At 31.5% G+C, this 24813-nt stretch overlaps 1 protein-coding gene across 1 annotated transcript; it reads right to left on the bottom strand.

Annotated features, from left to right (window-relative positions):
• Positions 1–299: 299 nt before the first annotated feature.
• LOC134726029 (exocyst complex component 7-like) lies at positions 300–24813 on the bottom strand. Its single transcript, XM_063590393.1, has 22 exons — positions 24626–24813; positions 19964–20129; positions 19209–19293; positions 18376–18484; positions 17890–18004; positions 17071–17254; positions 16560–16638; positions 15784–15842; positions 14414–14469; positions 13455–13564; positions 12781–12885; positions 12153–12272; positions 11645–11704; positions 10630–10668; positions 10053–10112; positions 9293–9359; positions 6866–6934; positions 6029–6149; positions 3316–3411; positions 2907–2985; positions 1901–1942; positions 300–635 (listed from the first exon to the last, which is right to left on the bottom strand). Exons 1-22 carry the CDS (start codon positions 24674–24676, stop codon positions 399–401), a joined length of 2109 nt encoding a protein of 702 aa, XP_063446463.1. The 5' UTR covers positions 24677–24813; the 3' UTR covers positions 300–398.

Raw genomic sequence — 24813 nt, 5'->3', positions numbered from 1 at the left:
AAAGATGCAACTTTGAAGTTATAAAGCACAGAAAAAGATGAGAAATCACTTCTGGAGCTAATCTAAACTTTTTCATTAGCAAGAAGGAATTTCAAAGCCATCCTTTCACCCCCAAAAAATATTTACATAATAGACATGATAGAGGACACAGTGATTTTTCATAGTTAACAATAGTATTATTGGGTAAATGTTGATGCCTTCTTGAGGAGTATACTTGTATTGCATACTCTTGCTTAATAACTGAGAACAATAACTCTCAAGAAGACTAATTGCATCTAATAATGAGACAAAACATAGTATATAAATACTAATTCCAAACATCCAAGAGTTATTAATAGCACTACCATCTTATAACAATAGACACATGTGATCTTCATCAATTTTACATTACACATGTTCTATGCAGATGTGTCAAAGAATTTATCAACAATAACACCCACAGCTGGTGCCGTATATTTGATATATTTGTCCAGATTTTTAGTAAAGTTAACTCTTTCATACTTTTCTAAGAACATTTTATATCTTGGTATAATGAAGTCTTTGTTATCTTTCTTCAGGGCCTCTCTAAGTTCTTGGTCAGGAATAGCATAACCTTTCTGACTTTTCATAATCTCTTCAAGTTCTTTGTTAAAACCCTGGAAATAAAAACACAAAATACACCTATATTTTTTGAAGTTGTTAATTGATATGTTCCTTTTAATTTAAACATATTTATTCATAGTGGATTGGAAAACAAGTTTTTCAACTTATATTGATCCCTTTCCATTTTGGGGGTGTGAGTGCTGCCTTGTAGTGGTATTAGCCTGCTCTTTTTCGAAATCTACAAAGGTGTCTTTTCAGTGCAAGAAATATGGCTCTCTCTTAACACGGGTCGCCATTAGTTGTCCCCTTCTGACGGACTATCATTGTTCCCTCAAGACCATACTGGCAAATGGTGTCAAGGTGGATCTGAAAATTTGCAGGAATTTTCATTCCTTAGTTAATTCGTTTAAAATTAGGGACTTTCCATTTTGAATTTTTCTCTGAGTTCAGTATTTTTGTTATTTCACTTATAAGCTGACTCATTGTGATTGTGAACAATATTTCTTATCATGTACTTTTATTTAAAAACTGACATCTCAAATTTACAGCAGTTTAAAAAGGATATAAAAATAACAAAAGAAAGCTGCTAAATTAATACTAGAAACAGACCCTTTCGCGTCTTCTGCACCCTTATTCAAACACTTAAACTAGATGACAGTTGAACAGAGAATAAAATATCATAAGTAAGGGATGACATTTAAGTGCATTAAAAATGATGCCCCATCATATCTTACTTAACAAGTTTCATTATGTTTCAGACAGAAATCCATACCCCTTTTGCTGTTCAAGGAAACCTCATACTCCCTAAACCAAAAACAGAATTGTTCAAAAAATCTTTTATGAATTCTGGACCATTCTTGTGGAATAATTTGCCAATACCGTTAAGAAATATTACAAATGTTAATTCTTTCAAATATAAAAAATAACAGATCATTTATTGAAATCAACCTAGCTGTATAACTAATATTAAAAACAAATTATGTCATCATGTTTATTTTTTTCATCACATTCTATCAAGTTGTATTGAACATTATTATCATACTTGCCTTTTATACTTATGTATGCAATGTTTATGTTTGCATTTTGTTTGATTTTTCATAATGCGGGCCTCAGGGAAGATTAGTCATAAAGCTAACTGTGTAACCCTCTTTGAATACAGTATTGTTGCTGTTGTTGTTATTAAGTATAAGAAGCTGTCATTGTTATTTTGCTTAGTGTCAAATAAATACTATCATCAGAGGAATTATTGTCTTCTCTTTGTTTGAACAAAATATATTTCCACTTAATGCTTGTCTATCTCAAATTAATTTTTACTTACAGAGAATTTATCCTTTATATTCTGTTTCTCTTTGTCTTTTAACTGCAATTAATATAAATATCTTTAAACATCTATAAGAATCTATGCATTATTCCTTAAATAAGCTGAAAATTTTAATTATTTGTTGGAATTTGGTGCAGTAGTTTATACAGATGGAAAGCACATGTTTCATAGAGCACTGATGTTGGCTTACTCTCATCTTTTCCCTATACTTTAATATCTGGCATCATTAATCTCTGTTGTGACAATGGCTCACCTAGTTTTAGTACATGTATTTACTTCAGCTTTAAAGGTTGCACTTTGTAAATACAGCTGTTTCACAAGACACACCTCTTTTGGGGAGATATATAATAGACACCAATATGTTAGTTTGTTAACATACTGGTTCCAAGATATGATCTTTGTGTTTCATCTCATAGATACTGTATGGCAACCTATAAAGGGGGAGGGGCAACTCTTGTCATTCTGTGTTATGACCTTACCTTAACATCTGGCATCATTAACCTCTGTTGTGACAATGGCTATAGTGTTTAATTCAAATTAAAGAGGGTGTGGCAACTCTTTGTCATACTAAATTATGACCTTACCTTAACATCTGGTGTCATTAATCTCTGTTGTGACAATGGCTATAGTGTTTACTTCAAATTAAAGAGGGTGTGGCAACTTTTTGTCATACTAAATTATGACCTTACCTTAACATCTGGCATCATTAACCTCTGTTGTGACAATGGCTATAGTGTTTAATTCAAATTAAAGAGGGTGTGGCAACTCTTTGTCATACTAAATTATGACCTTACCTTAACATCTGGCATTGTTAATCTCTGTTGTGACAATGGCTATAGTGTTTACTTCAAATTAAAGAGGGTGTGGCAACTCTTTGTCATACTAAATTATGACCTTACCTTAACATCTGGCATCATTAATCTTTGTTGTGATAATGACTCTAGTTTTTACTGTATATGAAAGTGGGTGTGTCACCTCTTGTGATACTAGATTATGACCTTACCTTAACATCTGGCATCATTAATCTCTGTTGTGACAATGGCTCGTCAATCTCAAGGATATAATGTAAAACTTTACTCCAACTGTAAAAAAAAAAAAACAACAGATAAAAATATTAAGAATATTTGCTTCTCTTGTTTTGAAATTTTTGCCAGATATTCGAAATCCTTTGGTTTTATCCATGTTGCACCATTAAAAAGTTTTGCCCATTAACACCTCCTTTTCTTCCCAGAATTTGATTACATATAGATTAAAATGTTATCTTTGAAAATCTTTGTTATTTTTTCATCTTTTTTAAGGCAAAAAAGGTGTCAATGTTAAATGTATGAAAAGTCAAGAGAGAATTATATCTGGCCAAATTTACAAAGGGTTATATCTTCAAACAAAAATTGACCCTCCAGAATACACCTTACCTTTCAGAGTACAATCTTTTCTGTTCATGGATCTGATCTTCATAGTACTGACCAACATCTTTGTTACACAGATGAATCAAATTTAACAACTCTGACCTGTAATAGAGGTTAATAAAGGTCATATGTCAACTGGAACCTGCAGTAAAGATTAGTAATAGTTACAGGTCAACTTTGACCTACAAGAGAGGTTAACTAGATATCATTGAGATGGGAGCCATCTCTGTGGGTCCCGCTGTCAATAACGTGGCGTAAATAAGTTGTATGGATAATCTGATATGAAGTATTATTTGAAGTTATTACATAGTCTCACGTGTGATTTTAATCTAAGATTTTAAGTTAAACCTGATAAATATTCTCAACTTACTTTCATAGTATAAAAGTGATATGACTGCATGGTGTGAACTCATTGTTGACTACTCTAAGATGGCTTCTGGATATATGGATTGATATTTGAACAAAATGTTTAAAGGTGCTGCCCAATTGATATTTGTCACATATTTTTAGAATTATGCCTTCAATATATTATGACCCACCAAGTATAAAGTATGAAATATTTACGGTTCTCAAGATGTAGAGCGGACACAATTTGTTAAGAACGAGCGGATGGACAGACCGACGGACTGAACTTTGACCTAGGATGCATACATTATGACACATTCTCTGGTGTTGGTTAATATATATGTCAAGTTGAAAATGTTTGTCAGATATAAAGTATGAAATAATAACAGCTGTCCTCTCAAAATATAGTGTGGATCAAATTTGTTAGCGATGGACAGACCAACAGACAGACAGACCTTTGACCTAGAAAGTGGTACATACATCATGACACACCCTCTGGTGTTGGTTAAAATGGATGTCAAGTATAATATTTAAAATCATAACGGTTCTCAAGATATAGAGCGGACACAATCTTCACAACAGAACACGGGGTTGTCAACTGAAACCTAAGTTTTTTTTACGTTAACCTTTGACCTAGGAAGTTGTACATACATCATGGCACGCCCTCTGGTGGTGGTTAAAATGGATGTCAAGTATAAACTTTGAAATCATAACGGTTATCTAGATATGGAGCGGACACAATCTTCACCACAGGACACAGGGTTGTCAACTGAAACCAAAGTTTTTGACCTTGACCTTTGACCTAGGAAGTTGTACATACATCATGACACACCCTCTGGTGTTGGTTAATAATCATGTTAAGTATTAAGTATAAAATCATAACGGTTATCTAGATATGGAGCGGACACAATCTTCACCAAAGGACACAGGGTTGTCAACTGAAACCAAAGTTTTTGACCTTGACCTTTGACCTAGGAAGTTGTACATACATCATGACACACCCTCTGGTGTTGGTTAATAATCATGTTAAGTATTAAGTATAAAATCATAACGGTTATCTAGATATGGAGCGGACACAATCTTCACCAAAGGACACAGGGTTGTCAACTGAAACCAAAGTTTTGGACCTTGACCTTTAACCTAGGAAGTTGTACATACATCATGACACACCCTCTGGTGTTGGTTAAAATGGATGTCAAGTATAAACTTTGAAATCATAACGGTTCTCAAGATATAGAGCGGACACTAAAGTGTTACGGATGGACGAACAGACGGACGGACAGACTGATCACTATAGGGCGACCCGCCTTAGGCGGGGCCCTAATAAAGGTTACAAACCACTACTGACCTTCACCAGGGATCAATAGGTGGACACATTAACCATGGCTCACATTTATAGTGATTACTGTAAACCAACTCATTTTCATGGACACTTTATTTCAATTTCAACTTTTTTTAACAAACTTGCAGTGATTCATTTTTGTAAACTTTCAATTGTATATGTGAATTTATAAAAGGCAAGGTCCATTTGTTTATGTCATACTATATTCTTTATCGATTCAAGAAAGTCATAAAATAAATGATTGTAAAAATAAGTTGGTTGGCAGATATTATAGTTATAACCAATTCATCAAGATCTTGTTGCTTTTATTATTTTTATGCCCCACCTACGATAGTAGAGGGGCATTATGTTTTCTGGTTTGTGGCTCCGTTCGTTGGTTTGTTTGTCCTTCTGTCCGTTCGTTCGTCCACAGGTTAAAATTTTTGGTCAAGGTAGTTTTTGATGAAGCTGAAGTCCAATCAACTAGAAACTTGGTACACTTGTTGCTTATGATATGATCTTTCTAATTTTAAAGCCAAATTATACTTTTGACCCTAATTTCACGGTCAACTGAACATGGGAGTTTCAGGTTAAAGTTTTTGGTCAAGGTAGGTTTTGATGAAGCTGAAGTCCAATCAACTTGAAACTTAGTACACTTGCTGCTTATGATATGATATTTCTAATTTTAAAGCCAAATTAGACTTTTGACCCAATTTCATGGTCCATTGAACATGGAAAATGATAGTGCAAGTGGGCATCCGTGTACTTTGGACACATTCTTGTTTTTTATATTTTGGATGTATTTACCAGTAATACAAACTCCTCAGATTGTATTTCAAAATCCTATCATCAAATTGTCTCCCCTTTTTTTCGATTTGTTTTTAATCCATATGTTTTTTTACAGGATGTGTGTGGTTTTTTTTTAATCTATAGCTGAAAACAATGTCTAAGTCTTTGTCAGATGACTTCTACAAGGTTTTTGGTATAGCAAAGTAGACAATATTTATTGTTTTCAGGTGAAAATCCAAGAGCCATCTGATTGTTAAGACTTACCTTGTAATAGATTTCAGTATATAGTTGTAATTATTTAACATGAAGACAGGTCTCAGGGTAGGATCATTGTAGGTCTCTGATTTGTTACTTAAATTCAATCCTAGAGCTGATAACACTTTGGCTACAAAAACACAAATATTTAAAGTACAAAAAAGTTCAGTTTCTTGTTTGAATTATTTATTACATTTTATAGCCAACTATGCAGTATGGGTTTTGCTTATTGTTGAAGGTCATACCAATAGTTGTTAATTTCTGTGTCATTTGGTCTCTGGTGGAGAGTTGTCTCCTTGGCAATCATACCACGTCTTTAAATTACAAGTACTGTGGATTCAGTTATTTTCGTGGGTATCAATTTTAGAGGATTGCTGAAGACTTTCATATTCCTAGACATATGATTTCGTTGTTTTTCTGATCTCTGTACATAAAGCCTATTGAAAATATGTTAATCGTTGAATATTTGAATTTGTGGTTCACCTGTTACCCATGAAAATTGGTATCCAACGAATAATAATGAATCCACAATATTCCTTTTACGATGATGACTAATACAAAAGGAGAAGTACTTTCATAGCATGTTATATATACAACATTAATAATAAATTTAATACTGTTTATTATTCATTTTATCCAATCAACAAATATGTTCAATCTTAAAGGTAGTTCAAGATATTAGATGGTATTGACTTCAGCTTCAATGGTGCAAAAATAGAATTTGTTGTATTAAGATAAGTCAGGTAAATGTTCTATTTTATAATATATATGTTAATCTTAATAAATTCTTAAACTACTTTATACTACAGATAAATAATCATTATTATAATAACTTAATTGACTTACTCATATAATCAGCAAACTTCATTTTACTTTTCTTGGCATCAACTGCTTCTGAAGGAGCTGCTTGTTCACCTAATAAAATCAATACTTTAACTTTTTTATTTTTATTTAGTTATCTTATACTATACAGGTTGACTCTTATAATACTGTCTTGTTAACCTCCCCTGGTGGTTGTCTCTTTTACACTATACTTGAAAATACCATAGAAATAAATGCTTCCAATAAAAGATAACTTGTACTCCTGGCTACTTTCTCCTGTAATAACACTGATAGAACTTCTATTGTCTAGATTTGACAGACAGCAGTTTGTATGAGCCACATAATGGAGCTAGATAGATCTACCGTCACTCAACTACAGATGGTTAACCCTTGTGACATAAGTATAGAAACTGTTTAGCTATACATACTGTTACCATGAGAACAAGAGAAAAAACATAAAACCACACACACTGTAACCATGGGTACAATAACTACACACAAACATCAGTTATTATCCAATAATTTATAAAAAGAGGGAAAAAAGACCTGTTGAATTAATTCATGACATAAATATCAACACTTAAACAAAACAAAAGCACTTTCTATTGCAATGTTTCATCTCAAAGTTTGAGTCAGGCCTTCAACATGTTAATAAAATATTCATTGATGAAAAACTTTTACAAAATGCCAAACTTTGTTTTGGCTTGGCTTTGCCTGGCTGTAAAAAAACATTTATATGTTTTATACATGGTATCGAAAATAAAGGTAATTTGATGTGGTCAAGGTGGGTTGTCAACTTTGTACTTTGTTTGGCCTTTTTAACACTTTTTGATTTGAGTGTCATTGATGAGTCTTTTGTAGAATATAAAATTTCAATCCTGTTATCTATGATGAGTTTATTTATTGAATGAAAAATAAAAAATAGTTCTTGTGTAGTTTTTCGTGAACTGTAACAATTACTCATAAGTTTTTTCCACTAACTTTAGGTAGGGTAAATTAAAATCATTTACAAAGAATATATAGGACTATATCTTAAACTCAACACAGTGCTTATGTAATATTTACATAGAATGCTTGTCTAAATTCTGATCAAATATAAAACAAGTCTTGGCCACTTAGATAGTTATCAAAGGTACCAGGATTATAATTTAGTACGCCAGACGAGCGTTTCATCTACATAAGACTCATCAGTGACTAAGACATTGGATTAATTAAGACAGGTAAAACAAACTTTATTCAAGAGTGAATACAACAAATGGTCACTTTACCAACACATTAATTTACAGATATTGGATTTAAAGGTTTTTAGAGTAAATTAAATTCATAACAAGCTAGTATATGTTGGTGTTTTTTTACTATCAATCTTAGTAGCTGGAATTGTGATTTTATGGTATGCTCTGTAAGTGCATATCTGCATAAATATATATATGGTAACATTTCCATGATGCTTGCATTGGATCTGGCTTGCAATGTGACATTTGCTAGTACATGAATCAGGGGTGAAATTGTTTGAATAATATATTTTTCCTGAAATAAAAGCATGCAATACATGTGTCGTAATGCATAAATATTTTGTTTGTATCAATACATTATAACAAACTTTATCTGCTTTATGGCAAGATTTTTAATGAATGTCATATACTTGGTAGTGATGCAATAGGGTGCCCTAGAATTTATTTGGTGAATAAAACTGAGCATTTATTTCTGTTTCAATTCAACTTGTAAATACAACAACTTTAAGTGAGTTAAAAAGACATATTTTATAAATATTTTTGGCAAAACTAAGATGGTTCCTTGTTGCCTAACTTACAATTGGACCGTTTTATTTTTGAAATGGAAAAATTATATTATCCTTATATACAAATTGATATCTCAATAAAAATAAATTCCAAATACCTAATTTATTACAAATGTGGGACAATTTCAAATGCTAACAATACTTTAAACTATTAATAAATAGCCTACATTTATAGGGATTGGATGAGAGAGAAACTGTTTAAAACTCATCAATTTAGGACTACATTTGTAATTTTACAATGGACAGGTTCCGGGCAATTTTACCAAAAAAATAACAACAGAAAAATATATGTTATAAAAAAACAGAAATGAAATGCTCAGTTTTCATGCAAATTTCAGGGTAATTTAGAATTTTAGTATACCTTTACGTGACAAAGTGCCTGATTGTAATGATTGTGAACCTGAAAACATTCGTAAAATAAAAATACTTCATAATAAACATAATTAAACTATAAAATGTATTGATGATCTTATAAAAAGAATATATTATTGGGTCTATTTTATACACTTACAGATTTTTAAACTCTTCTGTTAAATGCATAAAAAAAATGAAATACATTTGGAGAAAAAATGTATTTTGAAATTCTTTGAAAAAAAATTGTAATTGAAATAAAAAGATTTTAATAAATTAATTCTGTGACCTATTAACCTTACCATGCATCAGTAGCATGGCCCCAGCTGTTTCAGAATAGTCCAACAATGGTTCCAGGAATATAATAGTCTGAAATAAAAAACATACTATATATCAAAATAAGCCCACTTAAACCATTAACCAAAAATCAGTTTTTTTTTAAAATAAAATTATGACAAGGAACTATATAATATACAAAAGATTGGTGCTGTCAAAGTACTTTTATTCGTGGGGAACCAATTTTTGTGGTTTTTGTGCCCGACTTTATCCATGAATTTAAGTGTCCAACGAAATATAACAATTGTTGTCCAAATCAAGACATGGAATGGAAAGATCCACATGTAGGTGTGACTACCGATATGATATAGAATACATTGAATATCGGCAAATCTGAGGCTACTTTAATAGTAGTCTCAGGGCAAATGCACTATAAACTACAATTGCAGGCAGTATTATACCCATCTTTAATCTTTGAAAACATAAACTGTACCACTTTTGATGGTCTTTGATCTGTTGATCACTCGATCTCGGGTAAATCACTGTTTTTACAATGATTTACACGGATGCAACAATTAAAATGTCTACTTTGCAATTTCCTTCAATCAAGACAATTTGTAATCTTTGTTTCTAATGGCTTCAATTCTTGACTATTTTTTTTTTTTTTAGGAAACTAAATTTCCACGAATTTAAAAACCCACGAACATGTAACTTTTGCTCAATCCACGAAAATTGGTACCAACAAATGAAAGTACTTTAAATATTTTCAAAACTATGTATTCTTACCCTGTTTGTTAATTCATGAACTGTTCCATCTTTAGGCATTGATGCTCTTTCAGGGTCATTCTATTAAAAAGTCATTAAATATTTAAAATATCAGTTAAAAAAAGCAAACAGTATAAATACATGTTTCTTCACTGTAAGTATTAGACACTTTTAAACCTCACAAATCTAACATAACAAGTCTTAAAATCTTTTGTAATGTTACACATACCATGACCGCTGGTTTAATTATATTTTTTTCTATTCTTCATTTATCATTCATTCATATAATATGTTCACAGTTCTAACGACATCAAAGATTTGTTTGGCACAAAGGTGTTCACTGCAGCTCCTAAGTACGCTTAATCACAAAGTTGTATTCTTTACATTAGTGATGTTATACCCAATTTTCTCAACTTTAATAATTTAAGTGGATAGTTGTCATCCGACATTTGATTATTTTCTTAGAATGTGTTCTTATTGTTTTGTATAAAATAATTTATACAAATAACTTTTTTTTATTAACATTTTATTTATCTGAATGTTTTACAGATCTCTTAAGAAATAAATAAATTAATTAGCATGGATTTTATAACTATACCTTAATACTTTCAATAAAATCTTCCAACGCCTTAGCTCCCTGTAAAAAAAAACACCAGAAAATCAGATGTTATAGTGATCTCGACTAATTTTCCTTTATGTCTAATGTATATATTTTGCAAAAGTTATATAAAACCGTATATAATCACCACAGGTTCAGAAACAGTTAGAATTAAACCTGTGATTTTATATATTATTTGTGATGAAACAAGATAGATTTTTTCTGGTAGAAGATGGTATATGTTTTATAATTACAACTTCACCAGTCTAAAAGCAAACTTCAGTCCCATGGCACAGTTAAATACTGCTCTACTAACTATGTTGTAACAATATATGTGTTCCTCCTAATACATTTTCTCTAGAATTTTTTGTAATAAGGAATGCTGTTGGAACAATTACTATTTTTAACACATATTTCGGTATTATACAGGCTTTTTTTTTTTGAGAACATATAAAACAAATATGAATTGACATAAAAACAAATACTTAGTGTGATTTTTGTTCAAAATGTTAAAGATACACATTTACTTGATTGATATGTACCAGTATTTAACAACTTAGAGCAACAGAAAATATTATTAGCCTGTGCCATGGTATTGAGGTTTTGATAGATACAGTGTCTTTTAAATAATATTAGTTCCTACAACAATAAATAATATGTTTTCTTTTTAATATGAGACAGTACTTATACACCTTATCACTGTTTAGAAATCTGCGTCAGGTGAACTATTGATGCCAAACAACAATCACTTCTCCATTGTGACCTCAGACATTTTCTATTCTGAAATCAAAATTTTACAGGAACCTTTGTGGTGTCCAGTAATGGCAACAAATAGAGATAATGTTAAATCTGCTTAAAATTTACCATAACATCATAACCATAATATATAGGTACAGTGCTTCCTTAATTAAAGTTGATAACATTGAGGTTTATTAAGGTCATAAAAACTTACAGTGCTACCTTTACCAACCTAGAGTTGATAACATTGAGGCCAATTTAGGTCATTAAAACTTACAGTGCTACCTAAAGTTGATAACATTGAGGCTAACTTAGATCTTGTTGGAGTGGAACAACCCTGCAATAAAACAATATATAATTATTTCTATGAAATCTTCCATATTGGTTTGGTTTTATATAACCTGGTTTAAACAAAACTTTAAAGGTGGAATCCAGTTAATCAAGCTCAATTTTCAATTCATTAAATAGTCGATAGGTTGTGTTTTGTTGGTTTAGATAGAGAACTCAATGTTTTAAAGCCACCTAAATATAGACATGTAAAATGCAAGATTTATTATCTTACGAATAATTTTTTGGGTCGGATCCAAAGTTGTTTTCTACAGAATTTGTTTTTGATTCCAGGACTTGGTTAATTTTATGTTCTAAATATTTTATCCTCTTTTAAAACAACTAAAATAAGTTTAGATCTGAATTTTTGCATCAATGTAATTTTCAAATATGCTTTTCTGCAAAAAGTAATGAATTTAAGGTCATACTTCGCAGGTCAAATTTAACTTATAACATACCTCTAAAGTGTAATCAAAGTCTGGCTTTATTGATCTGAGATGTTTGACGACTGGGAAGATGGACAATACAGACATAAACTCGTGTTTATTGATACTCTTCTTTGCTTGGGTGGCCAACATCTAAAACATAATATAACATTTTAGTTTATATTAGTTAATTATTAAAGCATCATATAATACATTCAGAAAGTAAAGTTTTACATAATCTCATGTTTGCAAAAAATCTTTCTCATCTTTTATAGTCAACATACATTTAATTCATCCTGCAATCAGCCAACTATTGTACAAAAAGACTTCTTGTTCAAATTTTTGAAGAGTCAATCTGAAGTTTATAAAAGATATTACTAACCCCTCCACAACATCCCTCTTATTAGCTTTATATTGATATGACGAAACCTGCATGAAATGATTGAAACGTAATACAGTCAATTACTTCCCTTTAAAATACTAAAAAAATAGAATAAACAAACATATCCTTATGGTTAAGTTATATTTTATTTTTTTTTATTTGCTGACCATAAAACAAAGAACTTACAGATGCTGGATCTAAATCCTATACTAAAATAGTTCAAATTAATCATTTCATTTTTAATTCTTTTTCAAATAATGTTATGAAATACAGAATTACCTCCCCTTCTGATACTACAGAATCTAATGATTGTTGTACAATGCCATCAAATACAGTCCTTCTGTTCTTATCTGGTATGATACAGGACATCAGCTGGGCTTCACTCTATGTAAAAAGATATTTATACATTTTCTCCAATGAACAAAATACATTTTCTGGAATAGCCTTAATCAAGGTCCTTCAAGACAAAAAGTTTGAAACGATCCAAGAACTATATCATAGAAAAGTGAATGTACTATTTAGGGCTAAATAAAATGTATCTAAATATGTCTTCAATTTACAGAATAAAAATGTTGTTTCTATATTCTCCAAAAATGCATTACAAATTTGATTTCTTTTTAAATGACAGACAAATATGAAATGTCAAATTAAAAGTTACAGGTAAACAAAATCTTAACCACTTAACACACATGCAAGTAATAGAAGAATATGTCAGATGACACGAATGATCCTACTTTAACTTGCTTATAGTATGTGAAAATACTTTTGGGACGATGAAGGACAGATCGAGTGTCAAGGGTAACCCTTAATGGCCCCTTTGCCTAGCAGCATCAGCTTACATATATTAAACACAGTCTTCTACAAAAAGTTATATCAAAGTTGTTTTTGAGTCCTGAAATTTTGCTGTCTCATATTCCACATCTATATTTATGTATATTGACAGTTTTATTTACCTGCATTAGTTTAAGTAGAGCTGATAGCTGTGTTATATAGATCTCCACTTCAACATCCAAGTTTTCTACAATATCATTGTATGACCCCTGTCTTCTGTGGCCTTTTGATGCTGAAAATTAAAATTGAAGCTCATAATGAAAATAACGTTGAAGTTCATAAGGAAAATAAAATATCTTCTAAGTTATTATTTTTGTTTTGAACATGCATGAAATATTTGCCATTGAATATTAAGCAAACAACAATGAATCACTCTAAATTAATATTGTATATTATAAATATATCATTGTATATCATAAATATATCATTGTATATCATAAATATATCATTGTATATCATAAATATATCATTGTATATCATAAATATATCATTGTATATCATAAATATATCATTGTATATCATAAATATATCATTGTATAAAATAAAAGGTGGTCATAAAAAAGTATGCTTATTGCTCTCATACTCAGAATTCAACAATCAAAATACTGGATTTAGAGTTTCAAGCACACATTTTTTGTTCAGAGAACCTAGTAGTGATTTTTTTGATTTTTTGTGTTTTAACACCACTTTTAAGCACAGCATTTAGGTTTTTTGTGGCGGCCAGTTTTTATTAATGGGGGAAGCCAAAGTGCTGGAGAAAACCAGTGACCTTCCATAGGAAAACTGACAATACTAGTCAATTAAGATTGGAGTCAAGTGCACACCCTCAAGCGGGGTTCGAACTCAAAACTTCAGTGTTAACTGGCTAGGGATTACAGTAGTAATGTTTTAAGAATGAGAGGACGAGCTATTAAATGTGAAGCTATAACAATGCGATCTCATTCCAAACCAATTTCTGGTATGGTAATTTGTTCATAGATTCAGTGAGTTAAAACTTCTAACATGAACCATAGTAGTGTCTGTAATAAGTAAGACTGTTTTTGTTGAGAACAGAAAACTTTTATTTATCATGTTCACTTACTTTGCTCAAATGGTGACTGAAGGAGCGCTGTCTGGGCTTTCTTCTTCAAATGGAGCCTAAAACATAGAAATCATCAGAACATGTATTTTGTTTTCAGGTTACTTTACAGATAAAAGCTCAAAAGAAAATGTAAATAACATACAGAATGATCCAGAAATGCAAGATGAGGCATAAGATGATGCCTCTACATATCATAAAGTTTTTTGAAATTTACATAAAACATTCTTAATATGGAAACAACTGCATTAGAATTCATCATTTTGATCAATCTTTAAAAAATGTTTTTTTTTTCTCTAGCTTATTGAAAAGAAACTTGGCCAATTCATGAACCTTGTCAGTGTTTGTTGCAAGTCTAATTGTTTTTTGGAAATTTTGTAAAGATGGCTAATTTTTTTATAGTCTCTTCCATTTTTTTTCGTATCTTTTCTGAACTTCCAATAACTTAGAGCTATGAATATTGTGAAGACATCTGCCTTTTGTTGAAAAATCAAATGTTAACCAAATTATTCTTTCAATAATGTGTGTCATCAGGTTGCTGTCTCGAGGACCTATACCTTACATCTTCCTTCCTTCATACAAATTATTGAATTGTACTAGGGATTCATTAGTATTCGTTGGATACTAATTTTTATGGATTTGGTGGGTACAGTGGAACCACGAATTTAGATGTTAAACGAATTACAAATTTACTAACGGAATGTATGCTTCTTTGCAAAAACCTTGAAATTAAATATCCACGAATATGCAAGTTTTCCTCAATCCATCAAAATTGGTACCCACGAAAATAAATGAATCCACACTTATTTGTTTTTTGATAAATCTTAGAAATGCAAGATAATCATAAGCATTTGGAAAAAATATTAGGTAATATGGTGCAAAGCATGCAATCAAAAAGGTTAGCATCAATTTTAGGGATTGGAATAAAATGATCTTTTCTTTTTTGCATATTTTAGTTGGCAAGGGTTTAAACACACAGGTTATATAGGGTGCATTTCATACCCACGGCCTGGCAAACTGAAATATAAGATTTATAAATATAATCAGATAAACATATGTCTTCAAATTGTTTTCATCATGTTCATAGTTCATTTTAAGACTGGTTATCCTTTAAAAAACACATCGTTTCAACACTATTTGAGGTTGGGAATAAATCCCTATTTTTCTAGTTTTTGTGGTTTGTTCTCTATTAGTGGTTTTGATTTTTGGACTTTGCAATAAGTGTTTTCTAAATCCTCAATTGGTTTCTTCAACCTTTTCTTTCCACCTGTTTTTTCACTACTGGTAGTTGTTTATTATCCTCATTTTTAAACAATCAGATTTTTTTTTAGTGTAGAAATCATGCACATTCACAGACAAGATAAATGACTTACGCTATCTTCAGTTTACTCTTTCTAACAGGTGTTTCTTTTGATCTACTAAACTTTGAGGTCTGAAATAAATAAAAGATGAGAACAGATTCCACCAAATTTCTTAAAATTTACAGAAAAAATATAGCTGCATACTGTTAGTTACAATCATAATGGGTTTGTAGAAGTACTTTTTTTGGTGTTGTGTTCTGTTCAATTTTTTTTGAATACTTTCTAACAAAAACTCTAAAAGGAATTATTGTGTAGTACATGAAGGGTACAAAAAGTTAGGTTTATTTCAAGATATTTCGTAGTGTGTCTTTCAATGTTGTAATGTTATACTACTGTTTCAGGTTAGGGTGAGGGGATGGCACCTGTTGAATCATTTGAACCTCCTGCATTTGTTTGCACCTGTCCTAAGTCAGGAACCTTTTGTTCATACAGTGGTTGTTGTTTGCATATGTGGTTTATAAGAGCTTTTCATTTCTATTTTTTTTTTTAGATTAGACCTTTGATTTTCTTGTTTTAATTGTTTTACACTAGTCATTTTAATGCTTTATAGCTTGCTGTTCAGTGTGAGCCAAGGCTTCATGTTGAAGGCCTTACTTTGATCTATAGTTGTTTACTTTTTAGACATTGTGACTTGGATCAAGAGTTGTCTCTGGAATTGGCACTTATACCACATCTTCTTCTTTCTTTAAAGAACAAATGGTCCCAGGATGAAAACTGAATGTAATGGCATTTTCTTGTCTCATATCAGTGAGAAATTAAAACAATTAAAATGCCATTATTTGACTTACTGGAGCAGGAGAATGTTGTCCTATATATTGTATAGATGTACCACTACTAGCACTAGCTGACTTCAAATGTTCTCTTAACCTACAACAGTTAAAATAATATTCATTTATTAGAATTTTGAAACCACTGTAAATATAAAAAATATTTTATGTTTAAAAAGATTTCCTGTACAAGTTATTTCCATGATGACTAATTATAATTCAAATATTGTGACCTACCATCCAAAATAATAATTTGTGAGTTTCTTTTTTTGTTAGTGTACTAATCTGAAAATGAATGCAGTTTAAATTAATGATTTTGAAATCAAGCATTCTTTTTTTTTATTAGAGACTGCCATGAAATACAAAACAAAATGTTTTCATTGTGGGGCCTTTAATAGTGGACTATGGCTGTGCTGTGACCTATAGTTGTTATTTTCTGTGTTATTTGGTCTCTTGTGGAGAGTTGTCTCATTGGCAATCATACCACATCTTCTTTTTTATATGTTTGCCTTCTTGTAAATGGTATACATACACTTGAAGTGATTTAAGCATAGCAGTTCCTCGCATAGTCTGATAATCTTTAGTAAACTCAGCTGTATTTCCTTTCTTATCTGTGTTTCCTTTCTTATCCAACCATTTGGCAATTTGTCCTAAATCATCAACAATCTTCTCAGGAAAATGTTCTAACGGAACGTCAGGATCTGATGAAGGAATTTCTGTAATAAATATTAAATTGATATGGTAACTTATCTAAAAAGAAACAATAAGGATGTTTGCAAAATTGTAAAAACAAAATTTTCATTAATTTTTTATCTAGGATCATAAGATACCAGGCTTTTATAAAACTTGAGACATGCATATAAGATAGATTTTGTTTTTATAAAAGTTGTGCAGTAACAGTCAGCATATCATGAGATTTAGTTATATATAAGGTACGAATATTAATTATGACTGACATACCGTTTTGGCCTATAACATGACATTTCTGTATACACATGATGTAACATATCAGTGTGTACTACATTTTGTCATTGTACTGCTTAAAAACTCACACAGAAATCTAGTTTCTGTCAGCATACCGGGCCTCGGTTGCCAATTGGTCTAAGTAGTTACTACTGTAATAACTAGCCAGTCAACAATGAGGTTGTGAGTTTGAACCCCCTCGTGCAGGTGCACTAAAATCCAATCTTAATTAACTAGATTTGTCAGTTTTCCTATCAAAGGTCTGTGGTTTTCTCTGGGCACCCTGACTTCCTCCACCAATTAAAACTAGCTGCCACGAAATAGCCTAAATACGGTGCTTAGCAGGGGCGTTACAACACCAAAAATCAATCAATCAATGTAAGCATACCTTCATCTCCAACCAGATCTAGTAACATAATGGGAGGAACTGGTCGGCCATGTCTGCTCAACAATGAACGGAACTCACAACAAAGAACTTCTGTTCCATCTTCAAACACGCGAGTCTGAAATAAATATTTACCAAATGACCTTCTATCTTAGTATTTATAATAGTAATTATAGGAGATACAGAATATTATACATTCTAAAATCATTATTGGTGTCAAAGCTCAATGTGAAAAAATTTAAGCCAGAATCTTTATTTTATAGTTTATGGCATGTATGGTAGAACTTATTCAACTCAATTTACTCAATCAGTTTAATTTATTTCACTTTGCATTAAAAATATTAAAAAAAAAAACACAATTCTGAAATCATTCAAATATAAACCACCAAAGAAAGTGTTAAATGACTTAGAAACCAATATTGTACAAGATAACAATTACAATTTGTATTTCATATTTATTCCTTGACCATAACAAACAAATGAACTGACCACATCCAGTAATTCTAAACTTTTACTATTATGACTTTCAAAGTACTGCATTGCTTGTTTTAGCCTGTCCATTTGTGCCAAATATCTGTCCAGTCCGCATGAAGATGGCCTACAAAATAAATCATACAAGTTTTTTAATTGTACATATGTATTGTCAGGTTGATGAGTATGATATAATGATCTACTAAATAAAACAGATGGTTTTACTTTTCATTTCAGGTCGAATGACTACAATATAATGAACTATTAATAAAATAACAGCTGATTTTACTCTTCATTTCAGGTTGTTTTTATCTATCCAAGCAAATTTGATTCATTTGTCAATTTATGCATGTACTTGTCCAATCTTTTAAAAGAAGATGGCCTGATAAAATAAATCATAATTTAACTGATACAATCAATATCTTATGCTATAAAATGTTCAGTGAATGTCTTGATAGAGGAAATAAAGAAATGAATAAATGAATGTAATATGATTGCCAATTTCACATAGGAGACAAAATAATATGACACTCATTAAATAAATCAGTTATATTCAGTCTCAAACTTAAGATAGGGAACAGAATTGAAAAAAATCTGCATTTTTTTTCCATTTGTGAAGGGGCATTGCTCTGGAAAGGTAAAAGTTATGCCACAAAAATTCAAACAGTTGTGAAACTTGATACAAATTTTATGGTAATAAACATTTGTGTATAAGTTTCATAACATTTGGTTGAGGCAAATTAAAGTTAGAGAGTGGAAATCAATTTTGGGAAGTATGGACAGACTGACATACAGATGGACAAAGGTAAAACTTAATGTCTCCTCCACTCCACAGGGGCATAAAAACTCACCCCTCCTTGATCATATTTTCTACTTCTTTAGCTACATGGTAATAACCTAGTACATTGTCTAATGTGACTGTAGTCTTCTCAATATCTTAATTTGTTCATCAAGGAAACAGTAAGTCTGTAACTTTATAAACTGTTGATCAGTTACAATGTCTTATTAAGTTTACAATAAACTAGCTAAACCTGAAACTTGACTAAAATCTAATCATAAACAATGAATCATGAATATGTGGTCAGATTAATACCAGGTGTTGAATTTAACATAATTCATTATATCACAAAATGTGGTTAAACTGTCCTTAATATAATAGCTTTAATTTATATTAGAAAGATAACAAATATATCGGCACACTGTCATGAAATATAAGTTTCTCCTAATATAAGTTCCAAATTGAATAAATAATATGGAATATTATTTTAACTGGAAAAAATAATTATTCATATTACAGTACTTTTATAGAAAATTTCTTCAAACAGAAACAGATATTATGGCATTGTTTAAAATAGAGCATCTGAGCTACCAGGGGAGCTTCTATTCGGTAGATTAAAATACATCAACAACAATACTCTTCAGTCTTCTGATCTATATTTTGGACATGTGGTCACACCATCCTTTGCATCTTTATTCTGTGCTGCATAGACATCTACCTAACACATGAATAACCTTAAACTAAAATATCATCAAAGAAACATGAAATTAAAGTCGCACAATAAAAGACTATATACGTTTTTTTTTATTTTGATTATAAAAAGGATACTCTCTTGTCTGCGTCTCAACATTTCTGTTTCATTGTAAACAGGTTCTATTGTACTTTCTAACTTTTGTAAACGATTCTCAAAACTGTTAAGTATCCCTAACATGCCGTGGGTGTTTGTTCTACTTTTGTTCATGGCCTCTTTCAGTATTGACAAATTGTTCTTCTCCTAAAATGATATATATTACATGGTTAGTAATTTTTTTTCAAACCTTATGATTCTTAGAAGGTCAATGGGTTATTAGGTTACAATTATTTGCATGCAGAAATGTATAAAAAGTACCAGAAAGTTTAAATAGCTGGTACAGTAGTTTTGTAGTGTTTTAAATACTGGCTTCACTGGCTGTTGAAGAGTTATGCAAAAAATACATAGAAGAAATTATCATGGACATCTCATTCTGACATATGTACAGTACAAAGTAAAATCACAAAAATACAAAACTCAGTAGAATTCAAAATGGATAGGCCTTAATCAAATAGCAAAATCAATGCACAAAGACGTCAAATTAATGGATAACAACTATCTTATTCCTGACTTGGTACACTCATTTTTTTATGTAAATATGTACATGTAGAATATGGTGGATTAAACCTTGTTTCATAGCTAGCTACACCTCTCTTTAGTATGACATTCTCATAAAACAAGGATGCTAAGCTATTGAAACAGGATTTTCTTGTGGTAAATGAATGACATGGTGTGCCACTACTGAATAGCGAAGCAGGACCTGCTTACTCTAACAGGGTACAAGGCCTAAAAAAGCTGCCTTACCCATAGTTATAAGTTAGCTTTGTTTTGTGTTTCCTAAATTCATGTAAATATTTTGTTGACCAGTGTTTGTCATTTTGTCTTTTTTTTTCTTTTTGACCATACATACAATGTATGTACAACAACAGCAATTTGTATTTGTCAATCAAGACATTGTTTACTATAACACTAACATGACGGATAATAAAATATCACAGCAAAATATCAACAACAATGTACCTAATTGCCATTTGTCTACCATAACTGGAAATCACAGACATTCCTGTCAAAGGAGTAGGTTCAGTAAGACCCCTTTTTGGCCCCAAAATATAGCAGTTTTACAAAAGTATGAAAGTGTTATCTTTAAGCAATTTACTGGAAAGTAGAATGCTTCTGCAGCATAAATACAGGTTGTTTTTGACAATACAATGCACATATATAGGTAACTAGCATCATTAAGTCATACTAAATTACTGAAATCTTCACAATTTGAGCATTTTAGTTAAATTTTAGACGGTTTAAACTCTCATGTCAAGTGTCTCATTTGGGAATCTGCAACACTTTTGGTACCTTGTGATTGATGTCCAGCATTGTCATACAAATAGCAACAATTTTCAAATGTGCTTTTTCCTAGAATAATTAGACGTCACACAAATTGTCACAATATCCTTAGACACATTTGAGCAGTTCATTGATTAAATCTACTTATTACGGGGTACATGTACTAGAAACTAGTCTATTGCAGTATTGGAGGCAAGAAACAGATTTTTACTTTGCCCCATTTGAAGGTATATATCCCTGCAACATATAACATACTGAAATGTTTCCTGCTACACATATATTGGAGGTTGATAAGGTACATGTAGTTGCACCAATTTTTTTTATTATGACCGATTGGACAATTTCCATATGATATTTATTAAAATTATCCCTTCAAAAATTTTGCGGAGGCCATCACTAATTAGTTGACCATTATGAAATATCAATTTCACAGATGATATAGCAGATATGAGCCTTGTGTGGTAAGGACAATCCTGTTCCCTTTACACGAATATGAAATACAGATTTGACTGTAATATAACCTGATTTCTACTAACATAAGACACAACAGGTGCTATCAATACATCTTAATGTTATCCCTATTTGGAAATATGTCCCGGTGGACCTAAGAATTTGCCCTGCTTGAAGTATTGACATCATGCAACTATCACTTTTTCATTGCGGCGTCAGATATTTAGTATTATGACATCAAAATTTAACGAGAACCTTTGTGATGTCCAGTACAAATAGTATGTATGGTGCCTGGGCGCTGGTTCCACTGTCGTATTGTTTACAGAAAGTGTGAATGTCTGAAAGAGTCCTTAGATGTACAGTCGGCACAGTTAGCCACTAGTCTGATGCCTAAGACTAGTGAAATTTTATATTGACTAGTAAGTTATTGCAAAACTTTGACTGTTAGACCAATAAGAAAAATGTTGGAATATTGGTCTTCAGACTAGTAGTAGAAAACGTTTTTGGTGCAGACTGGATGTATGTACATGTATGTGGTTAAATGTGAGTGAATCTTAATGGGTTTTTTTAGTTCTCGAGTATGCTTCATTTAGCCTTTAAGGTTTAAGTGAACCCTTTGGCTAAAATGGCTGCGTTTAACTTTTCACCTCAAAATTAACCCTGAGTGCAGACAAACATCTGGAAAAGTTAGAAATTGGGTCCGTTCGCGCCCATTCGTGTTCGCACCCACTCATGTTTGCCCCCTTTCACTTTCGCACCCCACATGTTCGCACCCAAAGTCCATTCGCACCCTACATATTCACGCCCGATTTTAATTGGTTTTGGGTTTAATACTTTGTTATCAAGTTTTGGCAAGTAGTATTCTTATAAGTATAATTGTTTTCGTTGTCTCAATATAAAGTGAGACAGCATTTTTTATTGTGTTGAATAAATCTTAATTATGTTTTGGATAGTGCAGTGTTCTCCCCAGGCCCTTAAAGGACCACGGGCCCGCGATGTATAATTTTCTACCGCGGTGGTATCGTTCTTGCCACGATGTATAATTTTTCTCCGTGGTGCTAAAGTTTTCGGTAAAAAATTTGTTTTAAAATCGGTAAAGTTTCAAATGACTTCAACTTTCAGTGAGGGTTAAAATTTTACATGAAAATTTACCAGTTTTAACCAGTTTAATCCAGTATTGACAGGTAGATTGTTTACACCACGTGATCGATTTACCTGTTGAGGTTAACATTGATGATTGGATTTAATTGATGTACATGATTCTCTTGTGTTTTAATTATTTAAGAGATCATAATTTTAATAACAGACTTGTAATAGGGGACAAGCAGACATTTGTGAATGAACTCTTTTACGCCAGTCTTTAGTCAAAATAATTTGACTGTTATAGAAATTAATTGTGGAGTTATTTCCCCTGATTTTGCTTATTACAAATAAATGCTCCTCACATATAATTTCTCATTGAAAATTAAAATAAAGTACAAATTGAATGCAAAATTATATTAGAATGTTACATTAAGGATAAAAAAAATATTAGAACATACCAACAAAAATGTTTTGCAAATAATTTTAGAGAATGATACCTTTATTGATACACAGACATTTTGTCATTTTATATTAAATATATACTTCAAATTGGTCAAGGACTAAACAACTTAGTGTGCCTAGACTAAAAAGGAAAGTTAGTAAAGTAAGAATTTTCAAAGATATTAAGGTATACAAACTGTTTTATTGATTTACTTTTTCTACCAATAATGTTCTGACCCAAAGTCCATACAACACAGTACCACAGTAAACAAAACAAAGGCAAAAAGGTAATGACAAAAACCAACAAGAAAAAAATAAGCGACGCAACGCGACACTAAATATTGTAAAATTCATTTTGTCACGCGTTACCCTGGTGCTATCCAAAAATCCTGGGGAGAACACTGATAGTGTAGTTAAAAAAAATTATATTCCTCTCAAAATAAAGTGGGATTCTATCAATGTTTTATTTTGTGTTGAATAACTGTTTATCATGTTTTGGTAACTTGTGTATTGCTATTACTTTGTTTCATTGACTTGTTTCAAAATGGAGTGAGATTCTGTCTACGTTTTTTTTTTTGGTTGTTGTATAAATTATTTTATCATGTTTGATCATGTTATGATTATAATAGTATAAAATTTGCTATATCTTATTGTTTCGTTGTTTCAGATCAAAGGGACTAAGCTGTTAAAACAATTCTCTTTTGTGTTTTTTCATTTAAAGACTGCGATCTTTTACTCATACCAAGCTATAAATACATTCAGTATTTACACGAAAGCAATTAAAAACAACAATCATGATTTTCCAATAGGGCTCTTCACGGTTAGTTCGGCCATGTTGGATAGGGGGCAGATTTTTAAGAAAGAGGTGGAAATAGTATGAAAGTATGGGAAATCCTATGTGTGTTTCCAAGCAACTGCTCTGTTTCTATGATGTTTTCCCGTATTTTTGCCCCCTATCCAATATGGCCGAACTAACCGTGAAGAGCCCTATACACCTTATCGTTATTCCCGGCTGACCCTGCCGCTTGAACTTTTGACGTCAACAACAATCACTTTTCCATTGTGGCGTCAGATATTTTGTATTATGACGTCAACATTTTACGGGAACCTGTGTGAAATCCAGCAATGGCGGATAAATAGCGATAAGGTGTATTATTCAACTTGAATTTGAACTAAAATTGGGCGCGAACATGTTGAGTGCGAAGGTGCAAGGTGCGAACGTGTAGGGTGCGAAAGTATATTGGGCACGAACGGACCTGATACCGAAAAGTTAGAAGGCATAGCAACCTTATGAGTATGACTGATGGAAATTTAGCAAATGGTATGATCCACCCATATAATTTCAATTAAAGCATTTTATGAAAAAACTATAGAAAAACTAGTACTTTTTCGAGCTTCATGTCGATGTCTGATTTGAATATCTTTGTCTGTGACATTTTGTGGACGATTATTACTCCCTAAATGGCAAAAAAGCAATGTTCTTGAGCTTCCTAGGAAGCAGACAGCTAATTTTTATGCATTCGTGGTCAATTTGAATCTTGTGTAAGCCGATAACAATTTCCATTGAGTAAGC

Source organism: Mytilus trossulus, chromosome 7 (genome assembly GCF_036588685.1).
Source record: "Mytilus trossulus isolate FHL-02 chromosome 7, PNRI_Mtr1.1.1.hap1, whole genome shotgun sequence".
NCBI classification, from domain to species: Eukaryota; Metazoa; Mollusca; class Bivalvia; order Mytilida; family Mytilidae; genus Mytilus; species Mytilus trossulus.
The sequence above is the reverse complement of the archived record's forward strand: the minus strand, read 5'-3'. Positions and strand labels throughout refer to the sequence as shown.

Bases quoted from the DNA above. Each gene is read 5' to 3' on its own strand.
- LOC134726029 (XM_063590393.1), bottom strand. From the start codon at position 24,676: ATGTCACAGACAAAGATATTCAAATCAGACATCGACATGAAGCTCGAA. The intron at 19,294-19,963 runs GTATCCTTTTTA...GAACAAATTAAG, and splicing joins GTTGAGACGCAGACAAGAGA to ATATTGAGAAGACTACAGTC. The intron at 6,935-9,292 runs GTAAGGTTAATA...TGATTTTATTAG, and splicing joins GGCCATGCTACTGATGCATG to GTGAACAAGCAGCTCCTTCA.